A 17,886-nucleotide genomic window follows, 5' to 3' on the forward strand; every position below is an offset into this window, starting at 1 on the left:
TATCTCATAAAAAAATGATTTTCAAAAAAAGTTTTGTTTACCATTACATCCGCCCTCTAATATAGTTTAACTATGCAGGAAAAATTTTTTCTTACAATGTATATTTTACGAGTTATTTTGAAACGTCACGTTCCGTGACTCACCCTGTTTATACAATAATTTGGTCTCACGAGATATTCTCAATCGTTTCAAAAACATTATAAGATTCAAGGGAGAATTAACCAAGTATTACTTACCAAAAGTAATAATTGTACACCATTATTATTATATCTTACGTATATGAAAATACTCTTGTAAGACCTATTTTCTTATAATTTATGTAAAATTATACTTCTCTTATAGAATAGAATACTCTTTAGTAATGAAATTGATATTAATTTGAAAGTTTAATAAACCTAAAATACATTTCTATTTATAAGAATTTTGTAGCATTGCAATTCAAGCAAATATAAATTATTTCAATTTTACATTGGAAGCTGTTACGAATACTGTATATATATATACAGTGTCGGAGAAAATACAAGAATTATGTGCTTGCTCGTTCTCACGGTGAGAAGATACTGTAAGGAAAGGTTCGGAGAATCGAAAAGGAGAAAGAAAGAGAAAGAGAAAGAGAGAATAAGGTGGTCCAGAGGTTTACCTCTGAGCCTTCAGGAGACAACATCGTAAATACGATACGTCGATGACCACGTATGAAATTCCTAACACCTGTGGTCGACCATCGTGAACGATCTCACGCATGTTATACACCCCACAATTTTTTCTCTCTCTTTCTTTCTCTTTCTCTTTCACACATACTCACATTTTTGAATCTTCTTTTCCGTTATAACACCGACACTTTGCATAAAACGTATATGCTTTCGTACGAAACAAACAAAAATCAAATAAAATAATAAGAGAGAGAGAGAAAGAGAGAAAGAGATCGCGGTTTCAAGAATCGTTCGAAACTTTTTCAGACTCCCAATATCTTTGAAATTTCAGAGAAACTTGATTATTAATTCTCCTTTAGCCTTACCACGAATGTATACTTTCGCTTTATTCCTTTTTCGTTATTCGCTTATAACCGACACATCAAGTTTCTTTATAAGTCAAGATTTTGTGTGCAATCTTGATAAATCAAAATTATGTAGAGAAAGAGAAAGAAAGAAAAAAGATAAAGAGAGAGAGAAACAGGAAGGTGGGGTGAAAAAAAAGTAATAATGATACAGGTCGATAATAATAATCGTACACGCGAGTAAATCTTTTGATACGATAAAGAACATAATATTCACGTAGCATTCGCGATAAGCAATAGTTTCAATTATATCTTTATAAGATGGAAATAAATGATAAATATAATAGATAAATTCAATAGTGCAAGAGAAACTGAGCAAGTAAGAGAGAGACATATGATGATATAGCAAGATCTATATTAGTGATCGAGATCACCGTTAGATCCTTAGATCAGACGAGGAAGAGAATAATTATCCGATCGAGATAAGAGTGTTCTAGGTAGTTAGGTAGATACGTAGAGACATAGATAAATATATCTCTTATGAGTTCTTTAAATAAAGTCATAAAATATATAGAAGAGGAGGATCTTAGCATGTAATTTTTATCTTTGATTTCGATAAGGTTATATTTTTAAACATTATCTAAGAACGATTCTAGTTTTTGTACCTAAGTAAACAAAATGTTCTATAGATAGATGTTAGTATTTCAGAGGGTAAATCTATACATTAAATATAGAAAATATTTCATATGAATATATATTTGATATACATGAATTTTCGAGTTATATTTTTTATAATCGACATATTTTCAATCTATTTTTGTTTGCACAGCCCTAAATGAAATATATGTTGGTGATTTCAACAATAGTATACAAAACAATTATGTTGATTTTAGAACACTATTGAATGCCACTAATACTACTCAAAGGGTGACAAGAGGTGGCCACTTAGAAATTTTAGAAATTTTTAATCACTTATTACTAGAAAACCAAGGTATGTTTGTGTAGGTATATTGTGTTGATTTTAATGTGTAGATAAAAATCCAGAAGTATTAACATGGATATATAATAAACCCTACAAATAGTAATTAATAAACGATAACTGTTACGCGACTGTTGCCTTGATTGGTCTTTTTAAATTGTTAATGCTGTTAGGCCCATTGAATTAATGCTGGATGGTGCAGTATAATGTCACCAACAAAATTGCTTGAGGTTTTCTGTTATAACAGTTAATGATGCAGTAAGATCTTTTTCTTTGAGTTACAACTGTGATACTTGCAACTTGTAACTTGTCTTGGGTTGGCAAGAAAGTAATTTCGAATTTTTAGTGTGAAATAAAATTTGAATTTTCTATACAGAAAATGAACTTTAATCAGTCAAATATCTTCCATTCTGTTCGATGACCTTTTGCCATCTTTCTGATAACTTCATTATCCTGCGCTCATAGAATTTCTAGTCTTTAATAGCAAAAAACTCAACTAAGTACGATTTGAGGTCATCGTTATTACCGAAATTTTAACCCTTTAAGAAGTTTTGTAAACTTCGGAATAAATGATAATCCGATGGTGCAAGGTCGAGACTGTATAAGGGATGCGACATCACTTCTCAACCAAGCTCCAATAGTTTCGTACGTGTTGCTAAAGGTGTGTGAGGCCTCGCATTGTCGTGGTGGAACACGATTCCTTTGCAATTTGCAAATTTTGGTCTTTACTCTTTTGATTGCTTCCTCCAATTTCATAAGTTGTTTTAGCAGTAAACATCTGAGTTGATCGTTCGGTTGTTTGGAAGCAGCTCAAAATACACAACACCCTTGTAATCCCACCAGATTGACAGCATGATCTTTTTTTGATGCAACTGAGCTTTTGATATGGTTTGTGGTTCATTATGCTTGGACCATGATCTTTTTCGATTAACTTTATTGTAGACAATCCATTTTTCATCGCCAGTGATAATTCGTTTCAAAAAAAGGTCGATTGCATTACGTTTGAAATGCGTATCACAAACATTAATTCGTTGTGTTGGGTGAATTTCTTTCAATTCGTGTGGAACCCAAATATCGATCTTCTTAACAAGTCAAAGACGTCTTATATGATTTTCAATTGTTGTGTGTGATACATTTAATTGTTTTGCAATCTCTCGCACAGCTATTTGACGATTCGATTCAATTATCGCTTTCATTTTGTCATTATCAACTTCAGAAGGTTGACCAGAACGTTGGTCATCTTTCAGTGAGAAATCTCCAGAACGAAATTTTTTAAACCAATCCTGACAAGTGCGTTCTGTTAAACAATCAACACCATAAACTTCATATATCTCTTTGTGAGTCTCAGCCGCTTTCTTGCCTTTATGAAAATAAAAAAGTAAAATGTGTCGAAAATGCTTATTTTTGCACTCCATGTTAAAACTGACAGTAAACAGACAGTTGTAAACAAAATTACACGAAATTGGTTTCTATAGCGACCTAAAGGTATCGACTACCAAATCTTAAAAGAAAAAAAATTTTAACATTGAAAGAAAAATAACGAAACAAACATAACGCTAACTACTAGTGCAAACCGAAATTACTTTCTTGCCCACCTAATACTTGTTAGCTTGTTCAAAAAGTACGCTTATTTGGTATTAATGTTAGAGTACAACTGTTTCTTAGTGAGGTTAAAATAAAATTAGTTGCAATGATTGTTATATTGCAATTTGTCTGCTACTTCGCTACCTACCGCTACCTACCGCTACCTCCGCTACTTCGAAAACAGCTCGAATCCCTTCTGTAAGCGTAACGAAGGTGGAGTTTGGAAAACGTTAATTAACCAATGCCTGACAAGTCCACCCCTATATTTCCTTAGAAAAGAGAGTCAATGTTTTCTGTTAGATTGGTCTTTTTTGTTTTTTTAATCTCTAACTTCTTTTGCAATTTGTTCAAGGTGGACATTCGGCAGATTCGTTTAGCAATGAATGTAGTTATATCACGTAGATGTTCTGTAATGAGAGAACATCCTTACAATAGGTAAGAAAGAATTGAGTTAGCTTATGCTGTAAGATCTTTTGGGTGTTTTCTGTGTAATCTTCTAGGTATATTTTCAAAGTATAACTTTCTTACTGGATCACTTGGGTGATTTCTTAGTCTGACTTTGTATCTATTACACAGTTTGAATATATTTATCTTCTTCGACGAATTCGATCTTAAGATCTTTGTTAAGTATTTGTTTGTTACGTACCTATCAGAGAGCGTTAACTATGATTGTCAGGATAATGCCATATTTCGATTTCATAAATCCAAATTGGTTTAATTATTGCTATTGAATGACCATTGCCTTGATCGGATTTATATTCTTTATTTATCGCTAAATGCCGTGGTATGTTGTTATGATGATGGTTGCAGCTATGGTCTGTTCTATAGATCTGATGATTGTTGAGTTTATGCTCTGATGATGCGTTGCTTGATGATGTACTGCTTGCTGTTCTTGCTTGATGTTGTTCTGCTGCGGCGTCATGAGCTGATGTTATGTTCGTCGTGATATGAAGTGAATGTGAACGACGTGATGTTGCTTTGAAGGTTTTTATAGCAAGAAGATGATTGACATCTCTTCTCTAAGTTGACTGTCCAATAGTAGGGAAGTTCACCCCCATAGTTCATCGATGCAGAAAGTTGATGTTTTCGTAGATATGGTAGTGGGAACCATATGGCGATAGAAAGTTATACCTGGGTTGTTTGATCTGTTTATTTACTAGTTTTATGGTTTCTAGGAATGCGCTGATATCCCCTCTGCATCTTCAGGTACGTTTTCTCAAGGCCCAAACGGTCTCGAAAAATATGCTGCTCGATTTATTTTTTCCGTTACATTTTTACATAACAATTGCCTTGTATAATAATAGCTTATTATTTATGTTTAATTTCAAATTTTTATTTGTAAGCCAGAATATGTTCTGTCTTTTTATTCAAATTTGTTCTATTTTAGCTCTTATATGTTGTTTTCTTGTTAGTCTTGCGTCCATGTGAATATCTAAGTATTTTATCGTTTTTGTTTTAGGGATGACAGTGTTGTTTAAGGTAACGGGGGAACTGTATCTTTTTGTAAGGTGAATGTGATATGCTTGCACTTGTCGGGCATTTACTTTTATTTTTCATAGATTTAACCATTACTCGATTTTTATGATATGTTACTAGAGTACAAAGTGTGCTGGTATGGGGTCTTTGTGAGTAGCTAAGACAGCCGTGTCGTCCGCAAACGTGAATATTATAGTATCTTGCGTAATAGTCTATAGTGAATAGAATATATAAAATAGGATCCAATACAATTCCCTGGAGAACATTGGATAGACGTCGATGGGATTGTTAAATAATTATTTGACACGATGCTTTTCAACTCTTACGGTTACCAGACGTCTTCATGGGGAGTCTGAAGTGTTATGCCTGTGCTATATTTCTTTGCTATTGAATCTTGAAAATTTTTCCGTAAATTTATATTTTCCGGACTTCCAAAAAAGGTTTTATAGTATTATGATGATACAATGGTTTAGACATCGGATTATACAAAATCGATGTCTCACGTGTAGACTGTTTTAGCTGATTTAGTACTATTGCACCATGTGCTTACAATCTACGTTTGGTAATGAATTTCCTTTTATGCGCTAAGTTCCATAGAAGATAGTAGAGAATTGCCAATGTTGAAGAGTTTTAGAAAGCCCAAGGAGGTTTCGTTTATTGGGGTATGATTTAACCTAAGTTGGACTGATCACGCTACATACTTCTTTTTCTTTACATTACGTCTCGACTTAACAATAATTAAAAAATTTAATATAACAGATTTTATTAAATATCAAACAGTAATTATGCTATTAAGATCATAGAAAACTTCTCAGAAATCTTTGGAAATAGTCGAATTCTTCTGTAATTGTTCGTTATCGACATACAACTCTCATTATAAGTGATTTTCAAGTAAAGTACCTGAAGTGAGTTTTTGACAAATTACGATTTATGAATGCTGAAAAGAGTTTTTTTTTTATAAAGGGACCGTTTTTCTGATAGCCAGATAACTGGGAAAAAAGTTTTAATAACTAACTGATTATTTTACCTTAATAATAAAGATTATTGTTATCAAAATATCAAGGGCAACTTATTCAGTATATCTAACGGCCTCTCGACATTGGCGATATCAGCAACCGGGTAAAGTAACGATCCTTTCAATATTGCATTTAGGATCTTGGTTCTTTGCATCACATGTATAATATCTATGTTCTTAATTATTAATAATTGGAAAACTCAATATACATTAGGCATATATTCATACGGTATTATTTACTTATTATAATATATAAATATACCACCTGAAGTTTTGACATGCATTTATGAAACATCCAGTATAGATGAGTACTCATATATATTACCATGTACCTATCTAACCGAGTCGATACACTTTGCACGCTTCATGCTCGTTATAAAAAGTGCGTGTCTACGTTTCGAATGAGCGTGGGCAGTACCGGCTAATAACTTAACATTCTATTAATAGAAAGTACGCACGAATGCGCACCTAAGTATAAAGTACACGTATGAGCACACACGCATGTATATATATACTTATTCCTTTTTTTCGCGTATCGATCGATCGATCGATAGATCGTTCCTTGCTCGCGATCTCGAATCTGTAGAGACACGCGCGAGCCTTCTCTATCTGGTTCGGTTTGAAATTGAGCGTGGGCGAACTGCATTTTTCGAAACGCTCTCTCGCACTTGGGAATAAATATCTACCGTCTGCAATATCTACAAGTGTCTTTCAATGTTCCTCCGGACTACTTGTAGTTTTTTAAATATTTTAATTCTATCAACTGTAATAAGACGAAAATTACGAATAAATATAATATATGAGTCATCCAGTCGTAGTTAAATCCATTTTTTGATATTTTCTGAATTTTCTATATTTTAATGGAATAAATAATATTATTTTTTTAATTATTAAAGGACTTGTTTATTTCTATCTTTTTCAGTTGCCAAAAGGTAAAAATCCTAAATTTCTTAAAATGTTGCCATTGTCCCAATAAATACTTACGTTTTTATTTATCCTGTGCATAGTTTATTTTGTTGCAGAGTCTATCTTTCGGAAAAAAAATTATATACTTTTCTAATTAAATTAAGAAATCAATAATTTTCAAAACTAATGTATTACATAACGTTAATATTCTCCATATTTGTTAATTGACGCATTGGCTTCTGTGCGACTCATATGATAATATGTAAGCATTTGATTGTGTAATCAATAGCAAAAAAGAGACTACTTTTTATTGATATTTTTAAACATTTTTTGGCAGTATTTTAAATAAATAGTAAGTATTTTTAATAAAATATCAGTATGGAATATATGTAATTAATATTATATGCAAGAACTGTTTGTATTTAAAACAGATGGCCAGTATTTCTAATGAAATTCCCCCTTTTGCAAATTACAATCACCTGTTTGCGAACCAAATTCAACCCATTGCTAATTAAATTCATTCGTTTCCAAATTAAGTTATTCTACTAAATTGGTTTCTTAAACTTTTGTACTATAAATAAAATCAAATGTTAAATTATTGTTAAAACATTCAAAATTGTATTCTATCTATTTACAAAGATGTTTATAATACCGGGTGTTGCAAGAAAATATTACCACACTTTAGAAAATTGAAACACTTCAAAGATTTTGAAACATTGAAAGCAAATTGTGTTTCTTTTTTCTTCTTCTTCTTTTTTTAGGACTATGTCCTGTTATCAAATAGTGTTTAATAAAAAAATTTTATAAACAACTCAAATATGGGAAAATTTGTTTGCAATACCCTCTATTCTCATTTAATATTGCATTTTTCTTTCTTTCTCTATTTTGTGCTATAAAATAATATCGAAGCAATAATATCTATCAATAAAGGATAGTCCCTAGACGAATTTTATTTATTTTAGCAATTAACTTGCCTTCTTATTGGAAAGATTAATTTCCAATAATTACGTGACTTGAAATTGGAAAGAAATATTTGGAAACTCGTGTAAATTCTATTAGATTGTTAATTGTTTAGCTAATAATTTTTAATTTGCAAAATAGAGTAAATTTGATTTGCAAAAGGATTAATTTGGGATGCAAAACTATTAAGTTACTTTGACGCAACCCTGGCGTAACTTTACTTTTATTATAGTTATTCATCATCTTTTTAAGATACTGACAAATTATTATTTATGTTAAACAAAATGTTCATAAATAAACGGTGATTTTTGAAACTGGAACAGACTACTGTTACTTATTAAATAAAAATTAGAAAATCTAATTGACTGTTAACAAGAGAGTAACTAATATTTATTGATCCCGATTCGTGAATCATCCTTATACAGGAAATCTGAGTTTTTTCGTACACATGTTGTGAGCGTACTTTACGCTCAAAAATAAGACAAAAATGTTTTATAAACATTAGTCATTTGAAGTTTTATTTAAAAGTTATAAAATTAATTGTAAAATTGTCTAAGTGTGATGCTCAAAAATGATATTTTGCTGTTCTGTGTATGTTGTTTACTATCTTAGAATGATTCAATGTATTCTTTTCTAAATAATAACTTGGTTGCCTAGATTATCTGGTCTAACCCCACTAGATTGTTATTTGTGGAGGAAACTAAAACAAGAAGTTTATGGAACTGAGATAGCTATATTTGAGGTTATGATAGAATAAATTAGGGAGGCTGTTGCAGAAATTAATAGAAATTCGCCATGTGTAAACAGCATACTAAAGCATTTTATTCGCGTAGCTGAACAACATTTTGAACAATAAATTTAGATATTTTTACAATTTATATTAGAACTTTAGAATAAAGTTTCAAATGATTTATATTTATTTATAATACATTTTTGTTTTATTTTGGAGCTTATAATATACTCAGAACGTGTGTTATGAAAAACCTTGTATATGAGCACTTATTTAAAAAAATAATAACCAACAATGTTTATAAATTCTGATTAAATAACAAAAAATATATACATATATATTTTATATTTATTATTATATGATTAAAATATGGATAATTGTTGATTCATTCTCGTAATCGTTAATCGTTCAATTATCGGTTACAATGTTCGAAGAAAACGATGTTGGATCTTAAGATCTATAGGACGAACATCTTCTCTTTGGCTAAGGGCCAAAGAAAACGAACGAACGCGTTTAAAAGTCGAGCCGCAACGTTCTCGAAGGAGAAAACAGAACGTTGCTCTCTTCGATTCGGTCGTGTTTTGTCTGGTGGCAACCTTTTGCCAACTACCGCTTTAAACTCAAGGGAGACGAGATAAAATTGTTCACGAGTCTTCCAACTCCCACGTGATTCTTTCTTTCCTGTTTTTTTTGCTTTTTCTTTCTTTTCTTTCTCTTTCTTTTAGTTTCTTTTATTTATTCTTCTTTAGCGTCGACAGTTTCTCACCTAACAACGAAATTCTTACGTCTATATAAACATGGTTAATATTTACCGGGTCAGTATTTTTAAATTTTTTCTTGTAAGTGTTTAATAAATTGTGTGTAATAAATTGTCCGTATTTATAAAAAAAAGAAAAAAAAGAAGAAACAGGTTATATGAGGGGTCGAATATTATTTAAGTAATTTTTCAATATTTATAATAAAATATTAGATTAAAGTAACATAACGTGTTGTCTAACAATTCTGAAATAATCTTGATATATATATAATAAATATAATAAAATTATATAAATATATATATCCCCTATTTTTATTAAGTGTACCAATTAATTCGCTGCCTTTTAAACAAATTTAATATTTATATATAAAATAATTATACATTTTTTATTCTTCGAAATAAGCTTTATTATTTTCAATTACTTTGCTTTTTCAATACAAGCAATAAAATTAAATATCAAGTTATCGGATGAATTGCTACACCTAATATAACTAATTTTTTTTATATTGTATAGTTAAAATACTGTATAAAAAATAATCCAATAGATCTAATATTAAACTAATCTTTAATCGTTTAAGAACAGTTCAGAAATCACACGATTTTAACACAGAAAGACATTTGAAAAGCAATATTTTCTACAACAATTTTTCCTTTCTCGCAAATGGAGCAACGGTGCCAATGAATAATCTGTTATTTTGCAATAACCTGCATATAGTTTACGACTTTCCTTTTCTTCCGTTTTCATTTGAAAACATTTACGGTCTAACAATAAATAAAATCTTTAGGTATGCAGCATGCAGTAGTGCGGTATTTTACTAGTAAGGTATATATACTTATCTTTTTCTTTCTTATATTTTCTTTCTCTGTTTCTTCTAGTAAGAGATCGAATCTATTCCCGATACGCTTGTGGAAAACGAAATTGCATCGGGTAGCTCTGGCTTACCGCCAATAAAACGTCGATGTCGTGATCGTTTACAAGGCCTAAGCTCGTTTATTCGGTACTTCCGTTCTTGGCGATCCTACGTTGAGGATTTGATGTTTTTCTAACATTGCCAGCTTGTTATCGCGAAGAAAATTAAAGAGTCACGTCGTATTCAACTTATCATGGGAGTAAACGTGTCAAATTAAAACGAATAAATATACAGTAGAGCATCGATTATTCGAATTAATTGGGAAACAAAGGGTTATGCCAAGTAAGACTACTGAAACTGGTCCCAACAAGTTGTTGAGTGATACTCACAATTAACCTATAGTATTTTTATTAGAAAAATAAATTTTGCTTAATCTTCTGCATTTGGTTGTCATTACTATAATAACATCGTAAGTCTGTCGTAATATCAACGTTTATTAGTGAATACAACGAATAAATTTATTTCATTGCAACTTTTTGAGAATTGCATGTTTCCCTGTAGTTTTTTTTTTGAAATAATACAAAAAATTAATTCAAAATATGATACAATTATTAAGATAAACGAAAAATATATATTATTGTTCGGCACCTACTTCCGAGAACGTCCACCAACATCTTTATCGGACGATAGACTAATAAATACATTACATATTCCCGACGTGAGAGAAAAAAAACAGAACTTTATTGTTTTTTCTTACTGAAAAACACCAGGTGTAGGGCATGTAACAAATTATTATTGTGGAATGTGCAAAAATAAACCAGCAATGTATATTAAGGACTGCTTCAAAGTTTATCACACTATACTAAATAATAAAAAATAAATTCTGATTTGTTTGCAAATATATGTTCGTCGATGTCTACAAATTCATATAAACCAAACATCATTACAATATCATATTTAGTACAAAAGTTATACTATATAATATGACGACTTAAGAATATACGTTTCCGCGATAAAGTAGCGTCGAGCTGTTGGTGGGTAACTTCGAAACGGCACAGAGTGCAAAGGGTTAAAATTTCAGCTCTGTTTAATCTAATTATTTTCTAAGCAATTAAAAGTAATGTGATTTCTATTTTTTATTTTTTTTCAACTTGGATATTTATAGATTATTATTGTTATTTATAATAACTTATCGACAAAACACATCAAGATTTTTTAGAAATTTTTACTCTCAATTTTTTCCAATTTTATCGATTTAGTGCAACATTGTGAAAAACAAAAAAAAACCTTAATTTACGTAAATACGTATAAAAAAGTGAAAATATTGGAAAAAAATAAAAAAACATGCAATTTACGCAAACTCGATAAACATAGTCGAATTTTTGTTTGCTCTAATGGAGAATTCGTAGTTACTTGTTTCGTGTATACAAAATTTCTTTTAATACTCCGTAAAAGAATTTTAAACATTTTATTCTTTTTTTCTTCAGACGTGGATAAAACTTTCGCAATTTGGTCGTCTAAGTCTCAGATACCCTGTATATTTTAATGTATAAAGGAAAAAATGAAAGAGAAGTTTTTTACCGTGCACCAACGACGACTTGCTGTCTAGCAACATCGAAAAGCAGCTGCGAGTACGTAGTCACACCCTCTTCACGAAACATGCTGCCTTCCACCAGATCTATAAAGTAAAAAATTGAAACAACACGTTAGAATATATTTTGTATTATCTTTGAAGAGTATTTAAGTTTGAAAGATAGAATACTTTGGAAGATATATTTTTTTCTTCTATTGACCATCTATACGAATAAGGAAGAAGCAGGTGTGAAAATTTGCTAGGAGGTGTCATAATTACCTAATCGGCAGGTAGCAGATTGTTCGATGTAAAAATATACGCGTCTATTTCATATACAGTGACCCTAGAAATATATATTCGGATATTACAGTATGACTAACTTATTGTCTTGTAAAAATAACCAAAATATGAATCCATAAAGTTTACCGTGTTGTAATGTCTGAACATTTTTGGGTGTCTTTGTATACAAAGTGTACTACAAATAGTCGTACAAGTTTAAAGAAGTTGACTTCGAGTATAAAAAACAGTCGAAAACGTAGAATAACAATTTTTTATACGAAGTTTTGTTTTCAAGAAGATTGACTATAAGGTTTTGTTAAGTACATGCGTACTTAAATGGATTTTTTTATACTTGAGTACTTTGTTTGTATTTGCAAACAATGTTGTCAATGATTTGGCCTAGATTGCATTACTACATTAAGTTCCAACAATATATTGATATATTTAAATTATATATTGCTGAGAGTATTTTCTATTTCGTTTAAAATAAAGTATCACCAAATGGACTGTTGATACCATTTTTCGAGTTTTGACTTCTTTAAATGTAAGTATGATATTATTGTTTGAATATATCTCTGGTTCCATTATTTTTAGCATATACTCTTGAATGAGACCTCATAAATAAAAATTAACTGGAGTTAAAACCAGTGACATTGTTAAAAAATACGAACAGAGTTTAAGTGTGATCAAGTACGAAGAAACCCATTCAACCGATTTTCGTTACTTCTCAAGTACACATGTACTTGACGGAACTACACAATCCATTTCCTGGAAAGCGAAGCCTTGTAGACAAAATTCTCATTTTACATTTCCGACTTATTTTTATATGCGGAATTAATTTCTTTCAGTTTGTACAGTAATTTTGAGTATATTCTGCATGTATATCCCTAATAGGGTTTCTTATGAATAATCCATTTCCTTAAAAACGAAGCCTTGTAGAAAAAATGATCATCATTTATTTTCAACTTACTTTTATACACGGAATAATTTTGTTTCAATTTATACCTTAATTTTATGGAGTACCGTTTTTATTCTTATTAGGATTTCTAACAAATAAAAATGAAGCTTTATGTCAAAAATGTTAGATCATTAAATTTGAAAGATTTGACGGTATTTTATAAAAGTCGAGCAATCTATATAATAATTGATAATCTACGATAAGAATAACTTACTCAATTAATTATTTATGTATTGCTGTTTAAGAAATTTTATTGAGTAGACATTTATATACTTTTATATTTAAAATAAATTTAAGTAAAAATATAGTTTATTTAAAATTTTTATAGATCACAATTAATTTAATAAATAAATAGAAAAATTTAATTTTAATATTGATAGTAAATTTTTGAAGAGTTCATTATTTTGAAGAAAAAATATGTTCAAATTGTCTGTCTTTATTGATAAGATGAAAATAAAGGTACATTTATTATTTTACATTATAAACTTTTTTATGTACATAAAATCAACTTCTTTTAACTTTTACCATAATTTCCTATAAACTCTGTATATTTTTAATACATTTTTTTATAATGAGGATTCTGTAAGAAGGTTCTAACCTGGCTGACGTTTCATTATTTTTCTAACAAGTAAGCTCATGCTCGCAGAAAATTCATGGAATATCATTTTCTAAGGAAGCTTCGCGAAAACATTTTAAATTCAGCAAAGTGGTCCAAGAGCTCGAGGGATCTGGGGAACGGAATGATCGAGGCGTAAAATCGAGTCGAGTCGAGTCGAAGTTGAGTCGGAAGACCGGCTCGTAAAGCGACCCTTCGATACTCGTTGCACGACGACGAGTGCGAAAAGAAGAAAAGGAAAGGTAAAAATAAGACAAAGTCGAAGGATCGTGCGACGTCGAGAGCTGTAACTTTGGCATCGTTTTAACGATTACAAAGGGAAGAGTTTATACGAGCTTTTTCCACCTTTTTTGCACCCCTCGTTCTCTTTCGTGCCATCTATGTTCTACTCTTACATATATAGGGATACCAGGACAAGTTGATACATGGACAGGTTAATACAATGATATTATTTGGATACTGTTAAATTATACGTGGTTTGATCAGTATTTAATGTTTTTAGTTTATTGTCTGACCATTTATAGGAAACCATTTGTTAATACGACATATTTTTGCAACATGATTTAGTTCTAACACGGTTTGAGAATTAGAAGTATCATCCTACTGTATTATTTGAACACTGTGTAGATACATGTGATTGGATCCGTTCAGTGTTTGATGCTTTTAGGTTATGGTTTCCATATTTTCAGGCAATTTTATAATACGACATTCTTACAACATAGTCTCACTCTAAAATGGTTTAGGAACTGAGGAAATCTCTGTACAACAGGGGTATTTTTACAATATGGTTCCCCTATAACAAGGTTGGGGAATTGGGGAAATCTCCATACAATTCGGGATGTGATGAGAATTTTTAAGTGTATGCAATGTCATTTGATATTTTTCATTCGAACAAGTAAATGTGTTGGACCAGATTTGCATATAGCATATTAGATTTTTAGAATTTTAAGTTCATTTGGTTCGTTGTGGATTAAATATATTATTATTAAAAAGTGAGAGAGAGGGAGAGTACTTAATTATTCACATAGTTATGTAATATGTATAGTAAATTTTTAATAAAATTATAACCGATATAATTGAAATAATGTATTTTGTAATAAAAATAATTATTAATCATAAGAGAATTTTTTTTATAGGAAAATATTTTACTCATGTCTCAGTTTGCTCCGTGGTGGGTATAAATTGATAAATTTTAGTTTTAGTACATCTATATTATAGTATACACAATATTTTTTCCCAAATTTCACTTTTAATATATAAAGAGTAGGGGATCAATACTTTAACTACTTCTATTTATTTAGTCAATATTTTGTAAAATAATGTAAAATAAATTATTAATTTATAAATATGAATATTTTATACAATTTAAATAATTATTTTTTAGTAATAATAATAAGGGCATGATTGTGTCAACGTTATATATTGATACAGGATATATTCTATATAATATTTTATTATAAATACTAATATTTTATATTTACTGATCCAACAGGCTGTGAATTAAATAAATATCTACCTAAATACTAATAATTTATTAAAGATGCTGATAATTTTTATATTAAATTCTACACAATACTATAGCACTTAAAATTCATACCAATATCTTATCAAAAAACACAAACCATTATAAACAAAATATTAAACCAATAAATAACAACCTATATTAACATATATATTTTTTTCGAAAATAATTAATCCAAACAAAAATGACAATAATTAGAAACTCTATAAAATGTATTAATTTGTTCCTTGATCGTCCTTATTTTTACATTACTTGACTCTACGTAAGTACATACGCATATCACGTATTGAGAGAGAAACGTACGCGTATGCGATTGCCAGCGCCTTCCCGGAACAGTTTTTCCATCCTAAGCGAACTAGTTTAGCTCTCTGCTAAAAGAGCCGGTTGTACCTCTTTCTATCTCTCTATACTTCTCTCTCTTCTCATCCTTCGTGTCTACTTGTCTACTTGCTAGCTCCTTCTATCGTTATTTCTTCGTCTATTTCAATTCCACAGCGCGCTCGTGACTTTTCATGCCGGTAAACTCGTTTCGATATATCCATGTGGGAGAACGGATAATACTGAAGCCTTTCCGAGGGGTGCCTTCGATAAGAAGAGCCGCATTTCAGTTACGTTCCAGAAGTTACTACCCCCTCTCTCTCTCTTTGTGTTTCTTTCTTTCTTATTTGACGAACCTACATACGTAACAGATCGATCGTGATGCTGTTTGAGATTCGTGTTTTGAATTAATGTTGCATCCATGACGAAACGTCGTGTTCTCGAGCATGTCAAATAAAGAAAGATAAAGAAAATCTTTCATAAAGTATTCCATACTTACCTCTCCCACACACACACACACATACACACAAACCTGTACGTGATATAAAACGTCAAATAATTCGATAACCTTGGGCTAGTACTTTTGTACTTAGAATAATGAAAGGCATCGATTGATTAAAAGAAAAAAAAATTAGATTGCATTAAAATATAAAGTGCAATTGCATTTGGCGGGTGAATCGGTGCATGCACCACACAATAAAATAAGGTCATAGGAAGTTAGCTTTCAGAATTATTTTGAATATTGGGCTGGGTAAAAAGTTTCTTCGTATTTTTTCGGATAAACTGTTTCAAAATTTCATAACTTTGGTAATATTATAATTTGTAATTCAGCAATACTTGCAAACGTTTAAAATATGACATAACGTAGAGTAATTAATAAAAAAGAAAGTTGCAATGTTTGTTTATTCAGTCGAAAACTACTGTATCTTAAAAATAAGCAAAAATATAGAAGAAATACATATTCGAGATATTTAAAAATTTTATTACAGAAAAGAGTAGAATGAGACTAAGAGTATTAAACAATTTTGAGATTGATGTATAGGATGCAATATTAGTAGATGTCGCATAATGCTGATTAAAGCGTTTAAGCTGGAAATATTGATGTCAAATCTGTTCGACCAATCAATAGAAAATTTTATGAGATGATGGAAAAAATTGACTAAGAGTGGCATAATTAGCAGTCATAATATCGGTAAATAAATAAACATCGATCACAAAACAGTTTAAAACAGTTTGGAGAGAGGTGCACACAAAATTATTTTTATTTGTGAATTAAAATACAAAGGAATTTTTTTTCCAACTCAATATAACGTTGATGATATTTAACTACAAGAAAGAAATTGTATTTCTTATTAGTGTATCAACATTTTCAATGTAGAGTATAGCAAGAAACGAGTCATTTATAATGTTGCTAATATAGCATATATATTTCAATTTTCTAATAAAGAATTTAGTTGCTTAAGAAAATATAACGTTTTGTATTATTTTTAAACATAGAATATGCCGATATTGTTTGATAGTATAAAAATGAAATATTTTGTAAATATGTATACGAGTCTTTCAAAGGCTAAAGTAATTAACTCCACTCTTAGAATTTTGTATATTTAAACTACTAAATTACTCGATCGATGTTTAACTTTTTATATTTAAAATAAATTACTTTGGTAATTTGATTTTATATTACTAACAATAAATAAGAATAATTTTTAAAACCATTGAATAAAACTTTTAATGATCTATGTTTATGTGGGTTTTCCTCTTTCTAGTTAGTCTTCCGAAAGGATATCTGACGAAGAAAAAAATAGGAATTCCGATAATGTTGATAATAGGTTCTTGTGGAAGAAAATGGAAATACAATATATTCTGATAAATGAACTACAAAAAGGACAATAATACAGTAATACGTGTTCGCCTCTTGACTCCTAGACGATAACTGCCTTCTTAGGTCTTCTTCTCTTTTATCCAGTCTTTGTCTTGCTGTGAAACACTATTGATATTCGACTGTTTACATTATTCGACCTCTGCCCCACTCTCTCTTACATCCAATACTCTCATACTCTCTGTCTCACACATACTTAAGAGTTATCTCACTCGTCCTCTCACACACCACATTTATATAACATTTTTTTCTTATTTTTCTACGTAGAATAAGCTTACACGTTTGTCAAGAAAAATATTTGACACCTTGTGTATTAGTATACTATAATGTAAATAGTATGGGAAAGCATAGATGAAAACTTAAATTAGCAGTATTTTAAATACAATAAATTCTGATATAACGGGAACCTATAATCCTATATAATGATCTACAAATATTTCGAAAACTTTTTTATTGGACTGTTCGGAAAGTTCGTGTTAATTTTTATTG

The 17,886-nt window shown here is 30.1% G+C and overlaps 1 protein-coding gene across 3 annotated transcripts in view; it reads right to left on the reverse strand.

The window, feature by feature from the left end:
• The window catches only part of LOC122521333 (semaphorin-5A), a 123,732-nt gene that overhangs the window by 25,815 nt on the left and 80,031 nt on the right, over nt 1–17,886 (reverse strand). For 2 of the 3 annotated variants that reach the window (XM_043641999.1, XM_043641983.1), the window contains one exon: nt 11,834–11,930. In XM_043641999.1, the coding sequence (XP_043497934.1) occupies nt 11,834–11,913 (80 nt within the window). In that variant the 5' untranslated portion in view covers nt 11,914–11,930. Of the gene's footprint in view, nt 1–11,833; nt 11,931–12,104; nt 12,169–17,886 lie in introns of all 3 variants that reach the window. The other variant, XM_043641992.1, reaches the window with a different exon arrangement.

Source organism: Polistes fuscatus, unplaced genomic scaffold, assembly GCF_010416935.1.
Source record: "Polistes fuscatus isolate 324 unplaced genomic scaffold, CU_Pfus_HIC Scaffold1, whole genome shotgun sequence".
Classification (NCBI taxonomy): domain Eukaryota; kingdom Metazoa; phylum Arthropoda; class Insecta; order Hymenoptera; family Vespidae; genus Polistes; species Polistes fuscatus.